This window comes from Polypterus senegalus, chromosome 6 (genome assembly GCF_016835505.1).
Source record: "Polypterus senegalus isolate Bchr_013 chromosome 6, ASM1683550v1, whole genome shotgun sequence".
In the NCBI taxonomy this organism is placed as follows: Eukaryota; Metazoa; Chordata; class Cladistia; order Polypteriformes; family Polypteridae; genus Polypterus; species Polypterus senegalus.
The window spans coordinates 71,755,357-71,783,053 of NC_053159.1; the positions used below are offsets into that span (position 1 = coordinate 71,755,357).

The 27,697-nt window shown below is 40.1% G+C and overlaps 2 protein-coding genes across 2 annotated transcripts; both read right to left on the reverse strand.

The window, feature by feature from the left end:
* Positions 1–7,105: 7,105 nt before the first annotated feature.
* On the reverse strand, positions 7,106–11,309 carry LOC120530552 (gamma-crystallin M2-like). The gene is made up of 3 exons (XM_039754980.1): positions 11,298–11,309; positions 9,081–9,323; positions 7,106–7,378 (listed from the first exon to the last, which is right to left on the reverse strand). Exons 1-3 carry the CDS (start codon positions 11,307–11,309, stop codon positions 7,106–7,108), a joined length of 528 nt encoding a protein of 175 aa, XP_039610914.1.
* A 9,344-nt stretch (positions 11,310–20,653) lies between these two features.
* Positions 20,654–25,828, reverse strand: LOC120530553 (gamma-crystallin M2-like). Its single transcript, XM_039754981.1, has 3 exons — positions 25,820–25,828; positions 25,495–25,737; positions 20,654–20,926 (listed from the first exon to the last, which is right to left on the reverse strand). The coding sequence occupies exons 1-3, from the start codon at positions 25,826–25,828 to the stop codon at positions 20,654–20,656; spliced, it is 525 nt and encodes a 174-aa protein (XP_039610915.1).
* Positions 25,829–27,697: the final 1,869 nt, after the last annotated feature.

Below are 27,697 nucleotides of genomic sequence, written 5' to 3' on the forward strand. Positions count from 1 at the left end.
GGGATTAATACAGTATCTATCTATCTATCTATCTATCTATCTATCTATCTATCTATCTATCTATCTATCTATCTATTTATCTATCTATCTAATCTGTTTATTTCAGATTTTTTATCTTGCGTACACAGTACAATTACATTCCTATTGTAGGGACAATAGGTGGGCAGTAACGAGTTACATTTACTCCGTTACATTTGCTTGAGTAACTTTTTAAAAAAATTGTATTCTAAGAGTAGTTTTACTGCAACATACTTTTTTACTTTTACTTGAGTACATTTGTGAAGAAGAAACGCTACTCTTACTCCACTACATTGGGCAACACTCGACTCGTTACTTTTTTCCATTTACACATTACACTATGTTTTTGTCAGGGAGAAGTCGCCAGTGGATCTACTGCATGACTGTTTCACCAATCAGACGTAGCAACAATAATCACATGACTACGTTTCACCAATCAGACTTAGCAACAATAATCACATGACTCCATTTCATCAATCAGACGTAGCCATGAGTCACATGACCATACACAACCGTCCTGTGTCTGCAGCCTGTGAGAGACTTTTTAGTCATGCAGGGCTCCTGTTCACTGCTAAACGATCACAGCTTCACTGCAAGAACCTTGAAAGCCAACTCATGCTGAAGGTTAACCATCACTTCACTGAGTGAAAAACAAGCACGTTTTAACCAGACATGAACAGACAGTCATGGTAAAGTGAGACTTCTTGTACGTGCACAAGCTGCCTTGTTCTAATGTTATTTTCTATCAGCAGTGCTATTTGGAGAGCAAGTGTGTGATGATGCCGGTCTCCTACAGACTCCCTTTTCCCACATGGGAGTCTGCTGAACCCACACCATCGATAGTTATGACAGAGATGAGCTGACATATGAGGATAATTCACTGATGAGGCCAGAGGATGGTGGAAAAAGTGCTCAAGTACTTTTATTAAGAAACAGTCAAAACAAAAGTAAAATCAACAAAAGTGTCAATGGTGCAGTGTTCTAAAAAACAGTACATATATAAATCCATAAAAACCATTGTGAAAAATAAGGATAAAAAAATCAATAAATAAATCCGTTAAAAATCCAAGATTAAAATGCAGACTAACTCCTCCTGATCTCAGCCCACCTTTTTCTCATTCTCCCCTGGTTCACCCATTGCTCACGTAGCCGGCAGAGACTCAGCAGCCATGAGCTCCTTTCAGCCACCATCCATCTTGGCTGCCTCCAGGCATCACGGCAAGACCATCCGAGGTCGGCTCTCCTTCCTTCTTCCTTCGCGCTCATGTTGTCGCACCTAGGAAGCCTAGGGAGGGCACCACACTCCACCCGAATGTTAAGTGGGGTCGAACTAGCTGCTAGAGCGCCACAGCTAATGCTCTTTCATGGGTCCCTAGCTCACACTGCATCCTCCCTCCAGGCGGCCAGATCGTTATTCCCAAGCCTGCTTTTCATGTCTTTTAACCTCTTTTCTTTTCTCCTTTTCTTTGATCCCCCCTTCTTTTTTTTTGTGCTGACCCGTATATATACACTCCTGTCTCCGTGGGTCTTAATCACACAACGCAGGAGGCCAATGAAGCACTTGAGAACGATCGCACCCACACGTGCAGATGTGACTCGCTCCAACTACCTCATTGACTCCCGGCGGTTGTGCAATTGCACCCAAGGAGAGTGACACGGCTTTATGGATTTGAAACTTGACTTTTTTTTTTTTTGAAGCCGTGGACCCGCTACACCACAAAGTGAATATACAGTATTACACTGTCACTGTACAGTATATGTTGTCACTGTAAGTAATTTGCACTTTTCAAACATACATGTTACCTACTGTTGATACTGGCTTCAAAAGCTTTGTTGTGAAAAACTGAGATTTGGAACTTTGTGTTATTTGTGCATCTTTATTTTGTAAAGATGTTATTTATTTTTACTCATTTTTTATTTTATTATTTGGAAATAGCAGAATTTGCACATAATTTTATATTTTTGTCTGTCTTATTACAGCATTTATAAAAATAAATAATTTATTATGTTCATACAGTTACTCAGTACTTGAGTAGTCTTTTCACCAAATACTTTTTTACTCTTTAAGTAACTTTTTGGGTGACTACTTTTTACTTCTACTTGAGTAATATTATTTTGAAGTAACGCTACTCTCACTTGAGTACAATTTTTGGCTACTCTACCCACCTCTGGTAGGGACCCACCGTGTGGATACAGGAGAAAGGAGGACCATGTGGATTGTTAAAATAATAAAAAACAGAAAGTCTTTAAAGTTAGATTTAAATAAATGAAATAGTGTCTTTAAGCAATGTTACAGTAAGAAAAGAAATAAGCTGCAGCTATTTACAACCCTGACTGCTACTTCTCCATTGTTATGGCCTTGGAGAATGCCCTCATGGGGAATTCTCACTCAGCTCCAAAGCGTACTGTCTCTCTATTGTGACTTGTACACTTTTGCTCCTTTCAGTCCCGGTTGTTTCTTGTTGACTCCCACAGTTTGCTCCGGCTCCTGTTTTTAATACTTTCATCTCTTTGTGTTGAGAGCCAAACCAGGACAAATCCTGTGAATATCATAGATTGCATGGAGCGCAGCCCTCAGTTTCTTTCAGTGGTTTTAATTTGCTTTGGTTGAAGTCCAGAACTTTGTACTGGCCGGAGCCAAAAACAAATGCTGAATCAGCCACTTAAGTTTATAGATGTGCCACTTCACAGCTAAGGCACTACTCTATTCTGGCCACAAGCAGTGGTTGAAGTGAAATCAGATTATCAGGATTACTTTGTTTAGTCAGCATCTTGTTCCTCCTCCCAATTCGTTACTACTTTTATAAGGTGTGTATATTATGTGTATATTAGTATGTGATATTGAAGGGATGGGTGGTCCCCTTGAAGCTTTGAGTGCTGCTGATTCTGGCCCACTTAAGCAATTGGAGTCTGCAAACACCACAGCAGTGCTACAAATATACCTCTACTTTGTGTGTGAGGCACTGATCAGGCTGCCCTCCCTCAACTACAGCACACTCCTGCTAAATGAGCTAAGCACAGACATTTCACATGCCTCCTGCTGTAAATATTGAGTGTCTTAGAGCTTTCTTACTTACAAGGTATGTGAGATTTATGAAAAAAGTGATGGCTGCTGTTTGGCAAATTGGAGAAATGTCTGCAAATGTTGACCCTCTTCAATTTGTCTATTGACTGGACTGTTTCACTGACCCCGTCCCATCTGGACAAAAGAGGCACTTATGTTAGAATGCTGTTCATAGACTTCAGTTCAAAATTTCAACACCTTAATCTCTCAGAAGCTTCAGCAGGAGTTGACTCTCAAGGTTCTTGCTGTGAAGCTGTGACCATTTATATGGGGCGGAGTGGTATCTCTGAGGCTAAGGATCTGTGCTGGTATCCAGAAGGTAACGAATCCCTGACATTGCCAAAAAGAGTTCTTGCTCTGCTGGGCCCTTGAGCCAGGGGCGCTGTACAATGGCTGACCTTGTGCTCTGACCCCAAGGGGTATGCGAAAACTAACAAATTCCTAATACAAGAAATTGTATAAGGCAAAATTAAGAACAAAAAAAAAAAAAACGCTCATAGGGAAGTTAAGTCTACTAGGCTGTTATTTTCTATCTTATACATGATGGATCTATAACCAAAAGAGTTTGTGAAGTGGGGATTCAGCCATTTCCCTTGAACTCAACACACCTCAATCAAATGTATTCCTCAGAAAATTTGATATGATGACCAGAAGTAACTTTCTCCGTGTTTTCACAATTTCTAATATAACTGCTTTATTCCTGTACTGACTAGCAGCTAGTCAGAATATTTTTTTTATGTACGGTCTAGGAGATAACCACAATCAGGAAAACAAAGCAAAATTGATTCTGGAAGATCAAAAATAAAATAATAATAATACATTTTATTTATATAACGCCTTTCCCATGCTCAAGGCACTTACAGAATATAAGAAAGAACGGCAGGGTATGCAGTATATAGCATAGTACAAAACAAATAAATAAATAAAGAAGATTAAGACAGTAAATTCAGAGAAAGCCTAACAGACAACATAATTGATGGTCCTGCACACACACACACACAGGTTACATGAGCAATTCGACAGAGAGGTAAACTGACAGAAGGAGAATGAAGTCAAGTAGAGCTAAAAGCCTTCCTGAACAGATGAGTTTTAAGTTGTTTTTTAAAATAATTCATGGAGTCAGCTGACCTGATTCATTTTGGTAGGTCATTCCAGTGTCTGGGCGCTATACAGCTGAAGGCCCTGTCACCCATGGAGTGTAGATTAGTGTGGGGCACAACAAGATTTCCAGAATCTTAAGGACCTTAGTGAGCGGGCAGGCACATAGTGATGGAGAAGGTCACTGATGTAGTTTTGAGGTTATTTAAGGCTTTGTAGGTTATTAGTAGGATTTTATATTCGATTCTGTAAGACACAGGAAGCCAGTGAAGATGGAGCAGGATGGGTGTGATGTGCTTGCTGCTGTTGGTTCGAGTAAGGATTCTTGCAGCCGAGTTTTAAATAAGCTGGAGCTGTGATATAAGATTAGAAGGGGCACCTGCCAGCAGCGAATTACAATAATCTATGCGGGATGTGATAAAAGCATGGACAAGTTTCTCAACATTAGAAAAGGAGAGGAAGTAGCGAACACGGGATATGTTACGGAGGTGAAAGTAAGAAAGTTTCTTAATGTGATTTATGTGGGTGGAGTAAGAAAGGGAGGAATCAAAAATGACACCAAGATTCTTTGCAGTAGAGGCAGGTCTGATGAGATCACCACCAAGATGGACTGGGAAGGAGCTCATTTTATTAAGTTGCATTTTAGTCCCAATTTGCAGGAGTTCAGTTTTGTTGCAATTTAATTTTAAAGAGTTCTGCTCCATCCAGGTTTTAATTTCACTAAGGCAGGTTGTGAGCTGAGAAAGCTCTGATGAAGTTCCACTTTTAACATTGAAGTAGAGTTGAGTATCATCTGTATAAAAATGATAACCCAGTCCATAGCTATGAATAATATGGCCAAGGGGAAGCATATAAATACAGAAGAGAAGAGGGCCGAGGACAGAGCCCTGAGGAACTCCTTGTGTGACTGGCGCGAGCTGGATCTGCTGTTGCCAAGACTAACAAACTCTTGCCTATCAGTCAGATAGGACTTGAACCACTGGAGGGCAGTGCCAGAGATACCCAGCATGTTCTCCATTCTGGACAGTAGAATGTCATGTCTGACAATGTCAAATGCTGCACTGAGGTCTAATATAATTAATATGCTGGTTTGTCCAGAGTCTGCTGCCATAAGCAAATCATTGGTTACCCATAGCAGAGCAGGTTCACAGCTGTGCTGCACCCTGAAACCAGACTGAAAGGGTTCCATCAAGTTATTAGAGGTTAAGTAATTGGTGAGCTGGGAGGCTAAAACATGCTCAAGAGCTTTTAACAGGAAAGATAAGTGGGAAATAGGCGAAATTGTTAAGATTGTCAGCATCAAGACCAGACTTTTTAACATTGGGGTTACAGAAGCGATTTTAAAAGTGAGCGCACAGAGCCAGTGTCAAGGGATGAGTTTATTATTGTTGTAACAGTCGGGATTATGGCATGAAGGCAGGATTTAAGTAGTGTGCTGGGGATGGGGTCCAGTACACAAGTAGTCGGTCTCATCTTACAAAGCAGGTTATTAACAAAGCAGATGTGACTGGTGAGAACTTAGAGAAGGAGCTGGATGGAGTGGGAAAACAGGGAGAGATATAAACAGATGATGTATTTATGTTAGTTGAATTATTTAGATCTTTAATTTTGTTACGGAAAAAGTGGAGGAATTCCTCACAGACTTCAGTAGAAGAGGTAGTTGGGCCAGATGCAGGTTCGAGTAGTTTATTAACTACAGAAAACAAAACCCTTGGGTTATCATGGCCACTTTCTATTATTCTGCCATAGTGGGTGTTCTTAGCAGCAGTTAGTGCTTCTCTGTAAGCTCTTTGGTGGTCAGAGAAAGCCTGGATGTGCACGTGAGGCCAGTCTTACGTGACATTCTCTCAAGGTGTCGGCCAGCTGCTTTCATAGATCGCAATTCTGAGTTATACCAAGGAGCTGAACGTTTAAAGGAAACCTCCTTATGTTTTAAAGGAGCTGTTTTATCTAATGCTGAATGAAGGGCTGAGTTATAGTGGTCAACAAGACTATCTAGTGTTGATGGAATAGGTGCAGACAGTAAAAGATCAGAAATGGATCCAGAAAGGATAGAGGGACAGATATTTTTAAGGTTTCTGTAAGAAATTTGTTGTTTACAGGTAAGAGGAGGGAAAGGCAGTGAGACAGTGAAAAATACTGCTTTATGGTCAGAGAGTCCCAAATCAGTGCTGTAAATGTTGGCAACAGATAGTCCAGAAGTGCAGATCAGATCCAATATATGACCAACAGAGTGGGTGGGAAAATCAACATGTTGTGTCAAGTCAAAACAGTCCAGTAAGGATAGGAATTCATTTCTCAGTTTAGATGTAGTAATGTCAATATGGATGTTGAAATCACCAAGAAGGATAATTCTCTGAGAGTAAGAGCTTAGGTGGGTTAAAAGTTCAATCAGATCAGATAAGAAGGATGCATTGTATTTTGGGGGATGATAAAGAACAATGAGTGAGACAGGACCTGATTCCATTATTAGTTTAAGAGCCAGACACTCAAAAGACAGTGGACAGTCAATTGGGATTCGTTTGATATTTAAGTCTGTTCTGATAATTACCGCTAGCCCACCTCCTTGTCTAGAGCTGCGAGGTTCTGTATGGAAAATGAAACCAGGTGGAGTCACCTCCGTGAGAGACGTCAATTCGTTTGCTTTTTGCCAAGTCTCCATTAAACACAGTATATCCAGTTTGGTGTCAGTGATGAGTTCTGACAGCACCAATGCTTTGCCATTAAGAGATCTCGAGTTAAACAGTGCAATATTAGTTAGTATTAGTTTTGAGCTTGTGGAAGAACTCACAATTCCAAGAATCCCAAAACATTGATCCTTGGGCTTTGAATTCTCTCTGTCTCAAAATATTATTGAAATATTATAAAACACACTAAACTGTAATCATTGATGTCTTTTATTTAGCAATATTAGAGTTTACAGATTTAAAAGAAATCCATGATACGCCTGAAGGAGCCGATCCTAGGGTTCATGCCTCCCCAGTCACTATATCTCCTGTACTCTCCGGGTCTCAGGAAGTACTGCCGTCCTCGGAAGTGGGGCTGCTCATACATGATCCAGTAGCCGTCCACGTGGCAGGAGTGAATTTCTGGATAGTTGAAGCGGTCCTGAACAGACTCAGAGTCATCCATGAACTCCATCATATGACCTCCAAAGTTTTCTCGCTCGTAAATTCTCATGCGGTATGATCCTCTGTACTGTTGAAAGAAATTGTTAATAATTTTAAAAAGAGGGAAGAATTATATTTAATTATTGTGAGTAATTAAAAAATTAGAGGTACATGCGGAGTTGGTTAATGCAGTAGAAAACTGCCTAGGGAGCTGTCATCTGAAAGTAAAAGTGTGCATGCTCTGTACACTCAGGGGAGCGTCCCCCTTAAAGCCCGTCGTATATGCACAATTGGGCACCATTCCATCCATCCATTATCCAACCCACTGTTTCCTAACTACAGGGTCATGGGGGTCTGCTGGAGCCAATCCCAGCCAACACAGGGTGCAAGGCAGGAAACAAACCCCGGGCAGGGCACCAGCCCACTGCAGGGAACACACACACCAAGTACACACTAGGGACAATTTAGGATCACCAATGCACCTAACCTTCATGTCTTTGGACTGTGGGAGGAAACCGGAGCACAAGGAGGAAATCCACGCAGACACGGGGAGAACATGCAAACTCCAGGCAAGGATGACTCGGGAAGCGAAACCAGGTCTCCTAACTGTGAGGCACACATTCCAGACACCAAGAGGAACACCCACAGGTCATCTAGTAATAGTCTAATACTCACTATAATATAATATTCACAGTCTAATGATGCCAACTATCCGCTAAGGACACCAAGGGGTGACGTCCCTGAATATTGATCACACAGACAACAATGAGCTTCTGCAGAAATTCATAAGAATGTAGGAAATGGGATTATGGGAATCTGCTCCATTTTATGCTGTAGTCAAGAACAGGGTGTATGAATTGAAGATGGGGAGAAAGTCATGGATGAATGCCCCCATAGTGGCAGGATGACAATAATTGCCATAGTAGATCTTATGAACAAAATTCATGACATATTTGCAAGACAGCAAAGACTACAAAAAGGTCAGTCAATTGTAAAAGAGATCTGCCCCTCCTCACACTTTTGCATTTACTCTTCCAGGCATGGTCAACAGGGTTGTTTCAAGGTATTTACAACAGTAGCGGAATCATAAAACAACAGCCACACTAGTGTCCTTTGTGTTCAAATTCCAACCAACAAGCAACATTTAGTAAGACCTCCCTCCAAAGTCATCCTATTATCTTTTCCCTCATTTGTGCAGAGTCACATTTCCCAGTGATGACTACTGTAAAAAGAGTGGATTTAGAGCCAAATGAATTACTTTTATTGTAAAGGATTAAAATATTACAACATTGTTTGAGCAAATATAAGGTGCTTAAGGGTGAAAATGTAAAATATATTATGGCAATTATATTCTGAATATTCAAGTTTTTATTTTAATTTTTTCCTGAACCAAAATTGTTCTGAATTTGTTTATGTAGCAAATATGACAGACATGCTGTGGGACTAAGCTGTTGAAGTCAGTAATATTACTATGGAGTTTATAGGGTCTTTTTCTGTGTAATCTATCCTGCACTGTGTATGTATTTTTGAAAGGGTCATATATTTTTTTTTAAATTCCCAATCTTTTTTAATAAAGGAAACATGGAATACAGACTGTTAGCACTGCTAATGGAAATGCAAGAGGACAAAAATACAAGGAAAGGTGCAGAATTTTGGAATATAATATATTCCAATATTTTCTACATTATTTTATTGGTATGTAGAAATCTGTCTACATTTTCTGTCATTTATCATCTTTTCCAGCACTAATCATTTAATTGCATTTTTTTTTTATCTTTTGTAAAACTTACCTGAGGGATCATGCGGCAGGACCTGATGCCGTCACTGTAGCCCATCCAGCGCTGGTAGTCAGGATACTCGCCTCTTCTCAGGAAGTACTGGTAGCCCATGTAGTTGGGGCGCTCATAGACCATCCAGCAGCCGCTCTCCACCCGGATGGAGTTACAGCGACTGAAGTAGTTTTGAAGGTCAGCACAGTCGCTGCTACATTCATAGTAGCGGCCCTGAAAATTTCTTTCTTCATAGAAAATTATCTGAAAAAAGGCAAATAGCAATTATTTATTTAAGCAAAGTTTTCCTTTTCATATTTGTGGTGAAAGAGAATTTTAAAGACCATCTCACTTTGCTCATGTTGGAGATTCAGTGATGAGACAGACTCTGAAACTCCACAGTGTTCACAGGCTTTTATATTCTAAAGCAGTACAAAAGTGTTTTGTTATTCTAATGTACAGACCTGATGAATCAGCTGTGTTCCAGTTTAAGTGGTACCTAGAAGTTACCTCCATTTGTAAAGTTATTGTAATGAGACTCATTACAGTTTAAAATACCATTTTGTGTCCTTTAGTTTATTAGAAAAAAAGAAAGTGTGACCAGAACTGAAAAAGATCAGAACTCTCTTGCCCGCTTGAGGGTAAATGCTCCTAGATAGATTAAAGGACTATGTTGTCACTAACATGTTTCTGTCTTCCTGGGGGACATGAACCTTAAATTGTAACTAAAAGCTCAGGAGTGTAAGAACACTGAGGGTCACCAGAAAGAGATTTCTAGCCTGGTGTCCCTGGGGCAAATTTAGATCTGTTCTTGGGATTCAAAATAACTTCATGGCTAAATCAAAAATCTTGATGCCCATTAGAAAAATAAACAGTGTTGGAAAACTTGCATAAATAAATTGCTGACATTAAAAATGACTCAAATGGAAAAAAAACAAAATTTTGAATTGTGATAGATGGTTCGCGGCTTTGGGTGGATTTCAAATAAATAATCGTGGCCCATGACATGCAGGATCCAATCGGTGGGTGGGTGTGTGTGATCACGCTGTCTGATTGAGTATGCACAGGCAAGTGCGAATACCGGTCAGATGCCTCATTATTGCTGCAGAAGGAACGCTGTCTAAGGGCTCGTTTATACTTCAAGCTCAGAACGCATATGTACACGCATCATGGCTGCGAGGCATTCCCAGCTTTCATTTGACACATCCTCTGAGCAGGTCCTTAGAAATTAACGTGCGCGAGTTGCAGTAAGAGCAAAAAGTTTTGGGCCACGTCATGATAATAGTTGGAATGTGATGTCAGAGTCTATAGTTACTATCTACAAGTGACAGAAGTGGCTTTGAGGATCCTACGGGATCGATGTGCACACTTTGATGTTTGATGAATGGTTCAATGTGGTGAAGCAAAATGCAGATATACTGATGCATTCGTGGTGCTTTTATATTCAAGCATCGCATATTCCCTACCGTAATGACACGTCTCACATACCATCTTTTGTGCCGTCTTTTTTCTGGGGCTTCCTCCTGACCTGACAGCAGCGGCAAGCAGCAGTAGATCACTACATAGAACACATTAAATGTATGATATTCCAACTCTCTGCACATTTAGAATCCTTAGATTTATACTTGATATCACTTTCATGATGAAATGCATTAAAGTATGTATGTTACATTTTATAGATAAATCGTTAATTTCATTTAAATAATGAATACTATTAATGATTACAGATATGGGGGGTGAAATGGTGGCAGAGCAGTAGCGCTGCTGTCTCGCAGGGAGTCACATCATTGGTATTTCCTGCCTGGAGTTGCCATGTTTTCCTGCTGGGTTTCCAGAGTGTGCTCCGTTTTCCATCCAAAGATATGCAGATTTGGTGACACTAAAATGACTCCAGTGTATGTGTGTGCTTGTATTCACTTTGCGATGAACTGATGTCCTGTCTAGGGATTGTTTCGGTCTCGTGCACAATGCTAGCCGGAATGGGCACATCCCTGGATTGATAGATTTAATCATTAAACATCCTTTTCAGAGATATTGTGGTAAGGAGTCATTGGAATTTAATGGATGTTCCAGGCAATTCACACAACCAAACCCGTTCTCACCGTGATAATATCTCACACTGCCACCTGGTGGATTCTTCCATATTTATGTAAAGTACGCACGTAAGTATAAACAGTAAAACACTTGCGTAGCATGAGCGTCAGCTGGAACATGCGTCGTGCTGCGTGAAGTATAAACCTGACCTAACATTTGCGCTCTCTTAGGACAGCCAGCATATAAGGAGCCTGCAAGGGACAGAAAGGGAGACAGAAAAAGGACAGAGAGAGCAGAAACAGAAAGCCATAAGATAGCATCGAGTGGAGAGTCAGGACGAGCGAGCCAACCAGTGTGTGAGAGGCAGCGCAGTTGTTAGCTCAGCGACGGATCTGCATTCTAGGGGAAGATCATCCTAACTGAATATTTGTAGAGGAGTGGGTTCAATTGTGGCTCAGTCCTTGCCAGGAATCCAAGGCCCGCCAGCAGAGTGAGAAAGATAACGGGAGCACAACTGACCCAGTACAGTTTGGCTGATGCTACTTGAGGCAGCTAAGACGGGGGTCGGGTGATGAGAACCACAGCTGCAGGTGTCTCCACTGGCTGCATGAGCAATAGGTGAGCCGGGGATACGAACATGGAGTTGTGTTGTGCCTGTCTGACGAAACATTAGGGATCCAATGACTGTGTTGGTTTTATTCTCATTTTGACTCACAATTTTAAACTCACACACCGTCACTATTTTAATGTACTATTTGAACACTGTTTCTTTGATTTTGCTCTTTTTAAATAAAAGCACTGCGCACTGTTACACCTACCCCTTGCTATGTGAGTGTCCTCATTTGCCCAGCTCATCCTCAGTTACATTATTGACTATAGCAGGTTCACAAGGGTCCCAAATAGAAGTGGGAGCATGGAGCCAGCTCGCACCTTCATAGGACTTGAATTCCTTCTGCATCAAACTCTAGAAATAGCATTATGTTTATATATAAGAGGAAAATTAACAAATACTGATTGTAACGCCCTGGTGTCTGCTAGACAAGGCACATAACTTGTATACTCAAGTCCAGAGATGCTTCAGGTTTGGTGTTTTGCTTCATGTTTATTCATAATTTTTACTCTCTCATTGATGTATTCCTTTCATGAGTGTTATTCATATTACAGGCACCATTTTGTGGCCTTCGTGGTTTCTTGTTGATTGTCTAAAATGGAAGAGTTGCCATGTTCAAATTTATATTTAATTTTGGCATTTGTTTAGTGATTATTTACCTACAAATCTAAAGACAACATAGTACCACATCATTGTTATTACACAATTTTCAGGGCATACCAACCATATGTTATCACTACATATGACAGACCACATCTAAGCTAAGAGCAGGAAATTTTAACATCATAAATAAATGGCTATTGTGACCTCAATATGCCCAGTGACTCCTGTGTGACTTCTTGGATTCTTTTTTATGAGAATGTATACATCCCACAATAATCCACCTTAATATACAACAACAACATGCCCTGGCTTAACACAGAAGCAAAGACGCTGGGAATTTGAGAACTGATTTTTAAAGGATATGACACTAAATTCAGATTACTAAATATGAATTCCAATACTGCATGGCAGCACTCGGGTCCCAGTTTGAGGCGAGTTTTCCTGGTAGGCACGTAGAACATTTTGTCTCTCTGGCATGATGATCAACTTCCTCTGCTGTCGGAGGAGCTTCATAAACTCCACATTTCAGTGGCAGTACTCTCTGAGGTGTGCAGACCTGGAATTGGCCAGATCTCTGTACATGGGTACACCTTTTAGTGATCTGGTCGCTCTAATGGCTGTTATACTCAGGGTGTAGCTGTTGCGGATCGACTCCTTCCAATGGTGTTTGATGTCACTTTTTTCAATAAGCATATTATGATATAGATCAGGGGTCTCCAAACTTTTCAGCCCGAGGGCCGCATTAACTATCAAACAGCAGTTTGGAGGCCGACTACACACTCGAGGTCCAAATAAAAAAGAATCTAAACATAGATGTTGTTTTTAATTATTTATTTAATATTATTTTATTAAGTTATTATTTAATAACACATTGATATACTACACATGAACACCTGTAATAGTGGGAATGGTGAAATTGTTTCCTGGATGCCAAAATAGCAGACATTTCTGGCTTTAGATTTTATGTCCCTAACATCAACAGTGACCTGAGATTATCATCAGACAAGTTTGTTCTCAAATTGTTCTTCACGTATTTTATTCTTGAAAATGTTTGTTCACACAAGTATGTTGTTCCAAAGATTGAAAGGTACCTTGATGCAAAAGTTTTGACATTAGGAAAGTCTTCCTTGGGCAAAAACTGGTAAAAACCTACCAGTCCTTCTTTGAATTTGTCCCTAAGGAAGTCATTTGCTTGCAACTCAATGACCTCCAGCTGCAGTTCATCTGGGCAACTGGCCACATCTGCTTTAAATGGGTTTTAAAACAGTCTCACTTCTTCTGCCTTTGAATCCAAGTCAGAAAACCGCTCCTGAAACTGCAGCTGGAGGTCTTTGATGATCTTGCATGCAAATGACGTGGGGAACTCAGCTGTTGCTTCAGCCATGAAGACCTTGCACTGCTGAAAGTGTGTCAAGTTGTTGGCCTGTACTTGTTCCAAAAACAAGACAAGTTTAGATCTGAAGGCCTTTAGGTGGGTGTATAGATCAGAAACTAGATTCAGAAAATTTATGTCTGCAGCAAAGGCCAATTTCCATACTCACTCTTCATCAGATAGTAATGGCTGTGGCTTGTCTTTACCTTCCAGGAAGTCACCTATTTCCTTTCTTAATTTAAATACTCTGCTCATAACTTTCTCACAACTTAGCCATCTTACTGCTGTGTAATATGGTAAATCTTGCGATTCTGTGTCAGTATCTTTCAACATGTCTCTGAACTGTCTATGGTTGAGCCCATGTGACCTTATTAAATTCACCATCTTCACCACAGGATTCAGTACACTGCTAATGTCCACATATTTAGCACACAAAGCTTGCTGGTGAATAATACAGTGCAGGAACATTGGTTGTGGAATGTTTTTCTCATTACACATCTGCTTCACTTGTCCAACCAAGCCTTTCTTTATGCCACTCATGTTCTTTCCTTCATCAACAGTCAGGCAACTGAGGTTAGTCCAGTCCAAGTTATAATCAACAAATGTTTTTTCAATTCATTGAATATATCCTCTCCTGTAACAGTGCCATACATGCTATGTAGGGAAACACAAGCAGTTGAGAGGTGGAACAGCTGTCCAGCGATTCATCCATTGCAATTGAAAAATGGTGAAACTTGCTTGCATTTTTCACTATTTGAGTCACAATGTTTTCACCCATGTCTGCAACACGGCGGGCAATGGTATTTGCACTTAAAGCTACATTTTTAAAGTGTTTCGACTTTTCTTCCTCAGCCACCTCCAACAAACATTCCTTCACTACTTCACCATCTGTAAACGGTTTGCCACTTTTAGCCAGGACGTAGGCAACTTTATAACTGGCCTTAGTTAAGGATTCATTTTCATTTGAGGATTTACTGAACAATGCCCTCTGAGATGTGAGTTGATTTTGTAATTTAGAAAAGTTTTCGGCCCGAACTTTACCCTCCAACTGTGCATATTTCTCCTGATGTTGGCTTCGATGATGACGGCGCAGGTTGTATTCTTTCATCACAGCCACGGTTTCGTTGCAAATCACACACAATGCTTTCTCGCCGGATTTGATGAAGAAGTATTTCAAACTCCATTCTTCTTGAAGTTGCCGACACACTCATCGTCTACTTTTCTTTTCCTCTTCTCGGCCATCGTTGGGCACTAAAATAAAGTGACTTCAACATGAATAAATAGTGAAACTGAAAGTATCTTGCACACAATATCGCTAAAAAAAACCTGATTATGCAAACTAATTTCATTGTAATTGTAGCTGCAAATGACCCGAAACAATTTTTAAAAATTCTTATGATTTCTTAAGTTAAACTTACCTGAATATAGTCTGCAAATAGGCTATATCTACTTATGGTAGAGAGATTGTTGCTTTTAATGTTTCCTCTTCAGAATATTCGGAAAATTCTTGTTAAACTAACGACATTCCCAATACTTTATACACACTGGTAAGTAATTACACGAAGAAAATTATCACTAAATAAAACAGAGTGCAAAATGTTTCGCAATTAGACGCTAACTGACACCAACACCTCCTCATCGCAGCAGTCAACCGCAACTGGCAAACTGTGATCAAAATAATCAAGTCTTGAAAAAGCAGCAAACTATTTAAAAACTCTGCCACTAGATGGCGTTATATCATCTCATTGACTGTGAACAGAAGTAGAAAAAGTAAGGTTTTGCAATGTAGTGACCGGCTGAAAAACATAACACACTACTGCGCGCCTCTATTTTAATTTGGTAAAAACGTAACGTCCACATAAGCGGCGGCTGACCTTGGCAGGATACACGTAAATTTCTGTAACTTTTTTCCGTAGATAAAAAAGTCTCCACGGGCCGGCTGTTAAGTTTTAACCCTTATAACTTTTAACTCTAAAACTGAAAGTCACCCACCACGAGTCGCCCTGATATATTCATTCAGTGAACAGCGGCTGGTAATGGCGGGTGGGTGTTCACACAGCATTTGCGGTGACAGAGCAAGCTGAATACACGCATAAAGTGTGTGCAATAGAAAGCGATTCATGTGCCGCCTTTCTTTGCACTTTCTGTATATCAAAATGTAATTCAAACGCCTGAAATCAGAATGTGTTGGTCAACAAAAACTTTACCGTGTGGACAGTCATGAAAAAAAATTCAACATCCAGATTTTGATAAATCTTGACATTTTAGACCTCCCCGAGTCTGAAAATACCATTTTTTGGAATAATGTGTGTGTGTGTAAACACAATAACTCAAAAATGCAACTAGATAGATGATGAAATTTGGCATGTGATTGTTACGCCAAAATTGTATATCTGCATTAACTTTTGTGCCAAATCCATCAACTGGAAGTGGTACTTTACCTACACATATTCATTTTTTTTTATATATTCATGCAGCTGTAGAGTCCGATTTATTCAACTTTACTTTTATAATAATTGCTCAATATATTAATAATCTTTAATGTACATAATATAATCATTATCTTGTGGTTTAATCCTCAAATATCCATCCCCATATCCGAGTACATGAGGAAGTGTAGGGGAGACCACCACCGAGTTTTGAAACTGATTTTTTGAGACTGACAAGGTCATCATATAAGATCAACATATTGTTGCTACGATACAAACCTTGTAAAATTCCCGAGTTGGCAATGTCTCCACTGAACTACAGGTAGGAAGGTAAAGAGAGTCTGCCAAGTGATGAAAAACTAAACATACTAATGTGTTTTAGTATTTATGCTACATTTATTAGTTTATCTTTTACTAGCTGATTACCCAGTGGCTTTGCTCACTGAGTGCAAGGGAAAAAAATAAAATGTAGTACATAAATTATTAAACAGTAAAACATTAACATGTAAGAAGTAAAAATACATTGAGCAGTACTGGAGTGCTTTCGGATAAAGTACATTTTAAAGGCGCTATAACACAACAGGTAAGTAGCACTAACAGCAGCTTAAATGTATTTGGATCATCTCTCGGTAGCAGATCCCTTGTGAAAGGCGCTACACGATCGTTGTGGTATAGAAATTACATTTTCTATTCGATCTTGCAAATTTCTGCCTGACAACCTTGCACTACATGCCTGTGATTTAAGAGAAAAATTATTCTGAGAAATGTGGACGCTGCTTAACAGGCAGAAGGACCAAACAATTCCCAAGTCCAAAACTTAACATGAAGAGTTCAGTACATCTTCTTAGATGTAAACATTCCATCGTCTTAAAAGAATTAATTACAAAAGCAACCTTGAATGTTGCTGGGTTTTAGTGACCTGAACTCAACTTAAAGGACAGTAGGTAGTCGTGCAGCGCAATTTACAAAGAGAGTTTTGCTTCGATTGCACCAATCACACTCATTCGCAAAGATTTACAGTCTCCCAGGAGCCGAGGGGGACTCGAAGTGTCACAAACAGTGCGAGAAGAGAGGACGGCGCCCGGAACTGCAAATCTCTTGACCCTACAGAGCAGCCCGACATTCTGCGCCTCCCAGAGTCCAGCGACACAGGGCACATTTCTATGGGATAGATCGGCGTGTTTGTGTTTACTTCTTTTCAGTATTAGTAAAATAACTCTCACACAAATAATAACAATTTGTAAAGACGATATAAAAATGGCGTCCACAAACAAAATGATTAGTTCCTGTATTACAATATGTTCTGTGGTCATACGTAATTTCCGTTTCACGTGGTCATACATAATTTCCTCTTCAAACGCGAAAAGAATTTTAGATATATAAATTCAACAGTTCAAATTAACTGATATTGTGAAAATAATCCAGTAGCAGAAGTATGTTTTAAAATATCTGTCCCAATTTTTTCAAAGTTTTTCTCTCTCTAAATAGATAGTTGAAATATCATATTATTTTTGTTCGTAACATCAGCCATATCATAAGAGATAGTTGAAATATCATATTATTTTCGTTCGTAACATCAGACATATCACACATATTGCATACCAGGGATTTTTCCTGTCTTGCATCCAAACCTGCTTGGGCAGGCTCCAGGTTTCCTGTGATCTTGCTCTGGATAAACAGGTTTAGATAATGTATACATTGTTCCTAATCTCAGATGCTGTCTCTGTCATTTTGTGATCCTCCATACTCCTATTACCTACTCTTCCTCTGCTCATTATGGGTTTACTGTTCTTATGGTGGGCTATTCAAGTCTCACTGCCCCTAACCTTGACACTGCATGCTTGTTTTTCTTTGTTTCCCTCGATACAGCTAGGTGGTGTCCACACACAGATTCAAGACAAAGAGCTTTGTTCTAAGAGCCCCCATGATTTTCATGGTCACACCTGTCAGAACACAGTAGATTCTGTTTTCTAATTTTTTATATCTTTTCAGGCCTGCAGATGGCAAAATTCTGTCTATAAATTGCTTGCGCCTGAGATGGAATCAGAGATCAATATGGCTAGTAAGAAATAAAAAAGCCAAGTATTTGAGATTTTTGAATGCAATATTGAAGGCATTCATTATAAGCACATTGTTGTTGGAACAGGATATGTTGTGCGCTGTAGACATTTAGAGTAAAAAAACCCTCAAACCTTAAAATTCACCTAAATTTCATTACAAATTGGCCCATTCAGGGCAATAAAAGGAAAAGAAAAAAAAACCTCCAACATGCAGTGCAAATTTCTTCAGCACAAATAACACAGAAGATATTTTAAAAATTATAAAATTGTGCAAAATTGTTCATATTCAGTATCTGGTTTTGATTATGCCTGTTTTTATCAGACAAAAACAAATCCAAATAGTAAAGTGTGTCATTTAGTGTAGTAAGCTTCCATTAACATTAAACTCATATTATATCCAGACCCGTTAAGTGTACAGTTCTGTCTCATTGTGACACAAAAACTAAATACTCCATAGTAGCTCTTTAACCATACTATAATTGCTAAAACTAAAACTGAAACTAATATATATATAAATAAAATAGAAATGTCTTTGTAAAATAAAAACTAAATTAAAACTACAAATACACTATGAAGGAAAACAAAAACCAAACAGAATTTCCAAGTAAGGACAGAAAAAATATAGAAATAAAAACTGATATAAAAAGGAAAAATTATAATAACCTTGGTGCCCAGAAGGAGGTGCTTCATCTTGTAGGGTAAGGCTTGATGGCAACTTTGGTCTGCTCTGTTTGCATTGCAAGCAATCTTGCTTCCTTTTGGGAGTAGGGCATCATCCCAACTGAATGGAAAACGGGACTTGTCATCCCTATCTAGAAGCGGAAGAGTGATCGCCTGGATTGTGGCAAGTGCAGAGGGATAACACTGCTCTCGGTGTTGGGTAAGGTCCTTAATAGGGTCATCCTCAACAGGATCCATGATCACTTTCTCACTTACCAGCGAATGAAGCAGTCTCTTTTCACGCCTAAGAAGTCTACCATCGACCACATCCTGGCACTGAGGGTTCTCAAGGAGTGTAAAAGCGAATATCAGCATAGTTTCTTTGCAGTGTTTGACAGTTTTCATAAAGTTTTCGACTCAGTTGACCGTCTGCTCTGTGAGAAATACTGAGATATCGCAGGATCATACCAAGGTTGCTGGATATCTCTTTTGCATAACCTTGCTCCTACTCTGTTGAGTGCTAAAAACTTTGCTACCAATGCTGAGAACTTTGCAGAGTCAATGAAGGCTCTGATTCTGGCTCTTGAGAGACAGAGCGAGGACTTTGAGTATCTGGGCTTCCAAGTGTCCTAGATAAAGATCCAGGCCTTTAATGACCTCTTGGGTATAGCCATTGGCAGTGTGTCTGTGTGCGGAGAGAGTGTTGGCGTTGTCGAGAGGTTTACTTACCCCGGCAGTGACATTCGTGTCTCTGGTGACTCTTCCTATGAAGTCAGTTGATGAATTAGGTGAGCATGGGGGGGTCTTAAGATGACAGGAAATGGGTGTGTGGCACTCCCAATATCTGTGCAAAGGATGAAGGTCCAAGTCTTTAGAGTCCTGGGGCCTCATGTATAAACAGTGCATATGCACAAAAATGTTGTGTAAGACCATTTCCACGTTCAAATCACGATGTATAGTACCTAAACTTGGCGTAAAGCCACGTACATTTCCACTGTACCTCATACCCTAGTGTAAACAAGTTCTTTGCTCGGTTTTGCAGACTGGCGGCACCTAGCATCAAAGCAGTGCTACTGTTCCTGTGTGGTTATCCTTTCTTTTTCAGATCCACATCCCTGGTGTGGCTTTATAAATACACTGAAATTAACCACATATTGTTTATTAGTTTAATGCATCTGATTGTAATTAACCAGTAACAATATACTGTTGGTACAATATAATGGTCCACGGAATAGTCAAACTATTCTAAATGCAATAATTGCTTTAGCGTTGTTACTCTCATTGCACCTTCCTCTTCTTCCTCTTTCAGCTGCTCCCATTAGGGGTTGCCACAGCGGATCATCTTTTTCTGTATTACTCTCACTGCACCACTCAGAGTATTAATATCACTGTATCTGAGTGGGAAATCAAAGATCTACAGAATCTGAGAAAGAGAATTATTGGTATACAGCATCAAGCACTCGCTGCCTTAGCCATGCAGTCTATTTAACTGCTCTCACACGGCAAACGTTTCAAAGCCTTTGCCGTCGAAGTGGGAAATGGGTGTGCCACTTGGTGTGTTGCCCCATGGATGCCAAAGGCCTGGCAATGGGGACCTGAGCTAGGATATTGAAAATTGAATGTTCCTGTTGGTTGGGCATCTCCTCTGCTTATCCCACACGAGATCTTATAGCAGCACTCAGTGAAGGGCGCTATACAAAAACTAACTGACACTTGAATGTTGTTATTGTTGTCTCATGGGAACATCATTAAAAACACTGAACTTGCAAATTACTTGAATAATTTTATTTTTAAAACAACAAATGCTAGATATTATAATGAAAGATTCAGCAGATATCCATGATGCGTCTGAAGGAGCCAATCCTGGGGTTCATGCCTCCCCAGTCACTGTATCTCCTGTACTCTCCAGGCCTCAGGAAGTACTGGCGTCCTCTGTAGTGGGGCTGCTCATACATGATCCAGTAGCCATCCACGTGGCAGGAGTGAATATCTGGATATCTGAAGCGGTCCTGGACAGACTCACAGTCATCCATGAACTCCATCATCTGACCACCAAAGTTCTCCCGCTCATAAATCCTCATGCGGTATGATCCTCTGTGCTGATTGATTGGAAAAAAAAGGATTTAATGAATAATCATTGGTAGAAAAAAAGTAGTATTATTGATGTCTATTGATGTCTAATGATACTGCATATCTATTGATCTTATGTTTTACACAGATTCCTATCACTAGGGCCGATTTCAAACTCATTGTCCGTTTGGTTTGTTCTGAATCAGGGGACAATTCATTACTTTGTTTCAATTTCCAGTTAGTTAGATTGCATGTCACACTGTAAACTTTCAAGCAAACTAAACATACCAATAAGCATCTCGTAAGTGTGTCATGGACTTCTTTATTGGGCAGAAACGTTTTTCCTTTAGAAAAACTATCATGGTGGGATTTGCGCATCGCTGCATTTTCCTTAGTTATTAACTGGAAAATAACTTGAAAATGATGCATTACTAACTTTATGTGCTGAAAGACACATTTTAAATAGCCAAGTATACTAAGAATAACAGAAGCAGATGACTGTTTATGGTCAATATTTCAGTTTTGTGACAGTAGACTTGTCACTTAATTTTCATTTAACTGAATAATGTTTCATATTTACTCTCTAGGGGCCACAATATGAATGTAATTTCAGTTTAGTCTATTTCAGTGTCTACTGTCTTAACTCTTGTACATATTTGTTAATAATGTTTATTTTGGAATGCTTGATTATGTGCGCATTGAGAAGATACGCATGGCGTATTCATGGTGTAAGATTAAGACATCCGATTGGTAGTTTCGCAGGGTAATACTGTTCACTTCTTGCCATTTCTCTGTGTGTTCTAATTGACCCACTCACAAGTAAAATTTTTTTAAAATTACTTCTGTCTGATCGCACACTTGAATTGCTCTGAGACTGAATCAGGTTCTACTCTAACTGAGCGAGTCATTTTATACATATTGTGTTGTATTTGTACCTGTGTAAATATTTATTTATTTTACCTTTTTGTTGTTTTTAATGCTCCCTGTTAATAACCCAGCCACAGGGGATGCACAAACCAGTGTGTTTCTTTGTGCCGGTCCCAAGCCCGGATAAATGGGGAGGGTTGCATCAGGAAGTGCGTCTGGTGTAAAATCTTGCCAAATCAATATGCGAGCAACAATACAAATTTCCATACTGGATCGGTCGAGCCTCGGGTTAACAATGACTGCCACCAATACTGTTAGCCAACAGGGTATGGTATCAAGGAGAGGAATGAAGAAGGTTAGAGAATAGTAGATTTTGACAAAAGGATTGACATGGCTGTGGTGAATACGTATTTTAAGAATAGGGAGGAACATAGGGTTACATAGAAGAGTGGAGGAAGATACACACAGGTAGATTAAATCCTATGCAGAAGAGTTGATCTGAAGGAGATTGAAGACTGCAAAGTGGTAGCAGGGGAAAGTGTAGTTAAGCAGCATAGGATGGTGGTCTGTATGATGATGTTGGAGATCGAGAAGAGGAAGAGAGTGAGGGCAGAGCCAAGGATCAAATGGTGGAAGTTGAAAAAGAAAGACTGCAAAGTTGAGTTTAGGGAGGAGGTGAGACAGGCATTGAAGAGTTACCAGACACTTGGGAAACTACAGCAGATGTAGTAAGGGTGACAGCAAGAAGGGTGCTTGACATGACATCTGGAGAGAGGAAGGAGGAAAAGGAAACCTGGTGGTGGAAGGAGGAAATACAGGAGCGTATACAGAGGAAAAAGAATGGCAAAGAAGAAGTGGGTTAGTCAGAGAGATATAGAAAGTAGACAAGAGTACAAGGAGATAAGGCACAAGGTGAAGAGAGAGGTGGTGAAGGCTAAAGAAAAGGAGTATGATGAGCTGTATGAGAGGTTGGACACAAAATAGGGAGAAAAGGACCTGTACCGATCGGCTAGACAGAGGTACCAAGTTTGTAAAGATGTGTAGCAGGTTAGGGTGATAAAGGATAAAGATGGAAACATACTCACAAGTGAGGAGTGTGTTGAGCAGTTGGAAAGAGTACTTTGAGAGGCTGATGAATGAAGAGAACGAGGGAGAGAAGAAGTTGGATGATGTGGAGATAGTGAATCAGGAAGTGCAACAGATTAGCAAGGAGGAAGTAAGGACAACTATAAGGAGGATGAAAAATGGAAAGGCTGTTGGTCCAGATGACATACCTGTGGAAGCATGGAGGTGTTTATGAGAGATGGCAGTGGAGTTTTTAACCAGAATGTTTAATGGAATCTTGGAAAGTGAGAGGATGCCTGAGGAGTGGAGAAGCAGTGTACTGGTACCGATATTTAAGAATAAGGGGGATGTGCAGGACTGCAGTAACTACAGGGGAATAAAATTGATGAGCCACAGCATGAAGTTATGGAAAAGAGTAGTGCAAGCTAGGTTAAGAAGCGAGGTGATGATTAGTGAGCAGCAAAATGGTTTCATGCCAAGAAAGAGCACCACAGATGCGATGTTTGCTCTGAGGACGTTGATGGAGAAGTATAGAGAAGGCCAGAAGGAGTTGCATTGTGTCTTTGTGGACCTGGAGAAAGCATACTGTATGACAAGGTGCCTCGAGAGGAGTTGTGGTATTGTATGAGGAAGTCGGGAGTGGCAGAGAAGTATGTAAGAGTTGTACAGGATATGTACGAGGGAAGTGTGACCGTTGTGAGGTCTGCGGCAGGAGTGACGGATGCATTCAAGGTGGAAGTGGGATTACATCAGGGCTCAGCTCTGAACCCTTTCTTATTTGCAATGGTGATGGACAGGTTGACAGACAAAATTAGACAGGAGTCCCTGTGGACTATGATGTTTGCTGATGACATTGTTGTTTGTAGCGATAGTAGGGAGCAGGTTGAGGAGACCCTGGAGAGGTGGAGATATGCTCTAGAGAGGAGAGGAATGAAAGTCAGTAGGAACATGACAGAATACATGTGTGTAAATGAGAGGGAGGTCAGTGGAATGGTGAGGATGCAAGAAGTAGAGATGGCAAAGGTGGATGAGTTTAAATACTTGGGATCAACAGTACAGAGTAATGGGGATTGTGGAAGAGAGGTGAAAAAGAGAGTGCCGGCAGGGTGGAATGGGTGGAGAAGAGTGTCAGGAGTGATTTGTGACACACGGATATCAGCAAGAGTGAAAGGGAAGGTCTACAGGATGGTAGTGAGACCAGCTATGTTATATGGGTTGGAGACAGTCGCACTGACCAGAAAGCAGGAGACGGAGCTGGACGTAGCAGAGTTAAAGATGCTAAGATTTGCACTGGGTGTGACGAGGATGGATAGGATTAGAAATGAGTAGATTTGAGGGTCAACTCAAGTTGGACAGTTGGAAGACAAAGTCAGACAGGCAAGAGTGTGTTGGTTTGGACATGTGCAGAGGAGAGATAATAATAATAATAATACATTTTATTTATATAGCGCCTTTCCCATGATGCTGGGTATTTTGGGAGAAGGATGCTAAGGATAGAGCTGCCAGGGAAGAGGAAAAGAGGAAGGCCTAAGCAAAGGTTTATGGATGTGGTGAGAGAGGACATGCAGGTGATGGGTGTAACAGAACAAGATGCAGAAGACAGAAAGATATGGAAAAAGATGATCCGCTGTGGCGACCTCTAATGGAAACAGCCAAAAGAAGAAGAAGAAGAATGCACCCTGTGAATCATCAACTCATTATGCTGTGAATGAGATTCCACAATTACCGACAGAAGACACTCAGAGCGACTGCCACAGCACACAAAATGTTATAAATAATGCACAGTATTTCACATAGTTAAATCAGTCCCATGCAGGATCACATTCAGACCCCATACAAACCATTCCAGGGTTCAATTGGCACTGCACCTAAACCACCTTTTCCAATGGGTCTCGGTACTGTTGTTTCAATTTACACTAGAGTGCAACTGGGGTGTTCACATCTACCTAACCAAACCAGGATTTCAGGGAAATCACACCAGAGTTTGAAAAACCTTCTCAAATGAACTAGGTGTGAAAACATATGGTCAGCACTGTAGCACAGATGCCTAATGGATCTTGTGCCCTGGTATTGAATTCTAGGTTCAGTCACTGTCTGAGTGGAGTCAGCATTGCCTTCCTGTGCCTGCATGAGATTTTTTTCCTCTTATATACCCAAAAGAGCCTCCAAACTGTCCTAGTCCTCAGATGGATAAGTGGCTTTGAAAACTTTATGCTCTTTTAAGTAATGTTGTGTTGTGTTATTTCATAACACTAATCCATACATATGAGCTCTTTAGCAAACATGCAAGTACAATCTAAAAATAAAAATCTTGAAGTACCATACGAGTATGCACATTGAAGCTTCAATGTAGGTTGAAATCCTTTATTTGTGACAGAAAAGGTGTAGTTTTATGCAAAGTATTACATTACAATATACACCAAATAATCTACTTCCTTCTATTGACATTTTGACCCACACACGAGTGGCATTGGAAGTAAAAAACACTCAGCTGTGAGACATTCAAAAATGTAAAAATCAGTGACACTCATGGGAAATGCACTTGAAATACACGACAAATAAAAGCAACACAAAATCCTAGCACCATGTTGCCAACTAGTATAAAACCAGATACCACCATAAATTAGTCCACTACTTTTAATACTTTTTAAAATATAAAACTTACTTGAGAAACCATACGGCAGGACCTGATATAGTCATTGTTACCCATCCAGCGCTGGTAGTCAGGATACTCGCCCCTTCTTAGGAAGTACTGGTAGCCCATGTAGTTGGGGCGCTCATAGACCATCCAGCAGCCGCTCTCCACCCGGATGGAGTTGCAACGACTGAAGTAGGAGTGCAGGTCAGTGCAGTCACTGCTACATTCATAGTAGCGACCCTGGAAATTCCTGTCTTCATAGAAAATGATCTGTAAGATAAGAACAAAATAGTAAAAGCAAAATTTCACTTTTGATAATTCAAGAACTACAAAACTGTAAAAAATGTCCTACCTTGCCCATTTCTGAGTTTCACAAACTTACAACTGAGAGTCTAGTACACAGTAAGGTTTTTATACTTTAACACTGTACAAAAGAGTTTTGTTATTCTAATGTATGGACCTGATGAATCAGCTATGTGCTGCTTTACAATGTTCCTAGAATCTACTTTCATTTGTATGGCCATTGTAAAGAGGGTCAGTGTTCATTGTATCCTAATTTCACTTGTCATGTATGGTTAACAGACTACATCCTTTCCATTGCCAGATTTTTAACCTATAGTCTATTGTTTTCTTTGCCATTCTGTCTGTAGAGTGTGTGTGTTTAACAGGCTCTACATTTTTCTCAAAGAATGATTTTTTTTTATCAAAGTATTCTTTAGAGATTTTCTTTCAATTTATCCCAATGTTTTTTCTGACTTTTTTTTAAATATGACAATCTCCACAATGTTTTGATGTATAACATACATAATAATTCAATCAGAGCCAAACTCCCTATTAAACTAATATGGCTTGAGTAGATGATTGTTGAGTGTGCTTCTGAGTGTTCCATTTGATAATTATCTTTCATAAACTGACACAGATAATGGGTGCTTTACTCCGCTAATGGTAAAAGATGTGCGTGAGCCAGTCTTCACAATTTTACCTTAAAAAAAAGATCTTTGTTTGTACTATTTTAACAAAAAGCACATGTCAAAACATCTTGGAAGGACCCGTAGCCCAACTCAGCAGTATCATTATAACTGACTCAATTGACTTTATTTTTGGCTCTTCGCTGGGTGTAGGCTCAGAGTGCTGTGACAAAGTATATTACATTAGAAACACTACAAGCTATTAATTACATAATGCACACACATAAAGATCTAGACTTGTTTAAACACACAATAAAACAAACCAATTACAAACTATCCATCCATCCATTATCCAACCCGCTGAATCCGAACACAGGGTCACGGGGGTCTGCTGGAGCCAATCCCAGCCAACACAGGGCACAAGGCAGGAACCAACCCACCGCAGGACACACACAAACACACCCACACACCAAGCACACACTAGGGCCAATTTAGAGTCGCCAATCCACCTAACCTGCATGTCTTTGGACTGTGGGAGGAAACCGGAGCACCCGGAGGAAACCCACGCAGAGAACATGCAAACTCCACGCGGGGAGGACTCGGGAAGCGAACCTGGGTCTCCTAACTGCGAGGCAGCAGTTATTAAAGCTATTGTATTAATCATAACCTCCATGTCATTTTCTGTACAAACAACTATAAACCTACTTTGCCTACCTTTTTATATCCATTATGATTATTCCAGACAGTAGTATCCCTGGAGAAAATGAATCTCTGGTGGGGTCTGTGGTCAGCTTTAACATAAAAGTCAAAGTCAGACACAGTTACAGTCTTGGAGTCACAGGCAGTAAGGTGGCCACCTGAAATATCATATTGAATGGTACAGCTTCACAACACACACGGAGAGATGATTTTGGTTTATTTTCCAGGGGATTGTGCCATCCACCTTTAATTTTCAAACAGTTACCACTGCTTTAGTTAAGGACAGGCACATGCCAGCTTTTTAACATTTTCAACTGCGCTTCTTCCATTGTTTAAGAACTGGACTGTCTTTCTTTTTCTTGCACCTTCTTTTTCTTTGTCTTTGTGATTTGTTTGTTTTATATTGGTGTGGGTTGTGGCATTTGGTGGGTGCAAAAAAAAAAGAAAATACCGGAAAAGGTTTGGGGCACATTCGTATAATGGAAATAAATAAAAGCTTTAATGGTCCTTTTTACAAAAGGGAAAGTGATGTTTTTCAGATGGGACTCAAATACAGAACTCATTTGAAATGGCCGAACTTCCAGTTATATGGCTTCCAGGCAGGAAGGGGAGGATCCAGGAGG

What these genes read in the sequence shown, in the direction of transcription:
- LOC120530552 (XM_039754980.1), bottom strand. An exon ending in CCTGCCGCATGATCCCTCAG is followed by an intron (nt 7,379 to 9,080) that starts GTAAGTTTTACA and finishes TTCTTTCAACAG; the next exon opens with TACAGAGGATCATACCGCAT.
- LOC120530553 (XM_039754981.1), bottom strand. An exon ending in CCTGCCGTATGGTTTCTCAA is followed by an intron (nt 20,927 to 25,494) that starts GTAAGTTTTATA and finishes CCAATCAATCAG; the next exon opens with CACAGAGGATCATACCGCAT.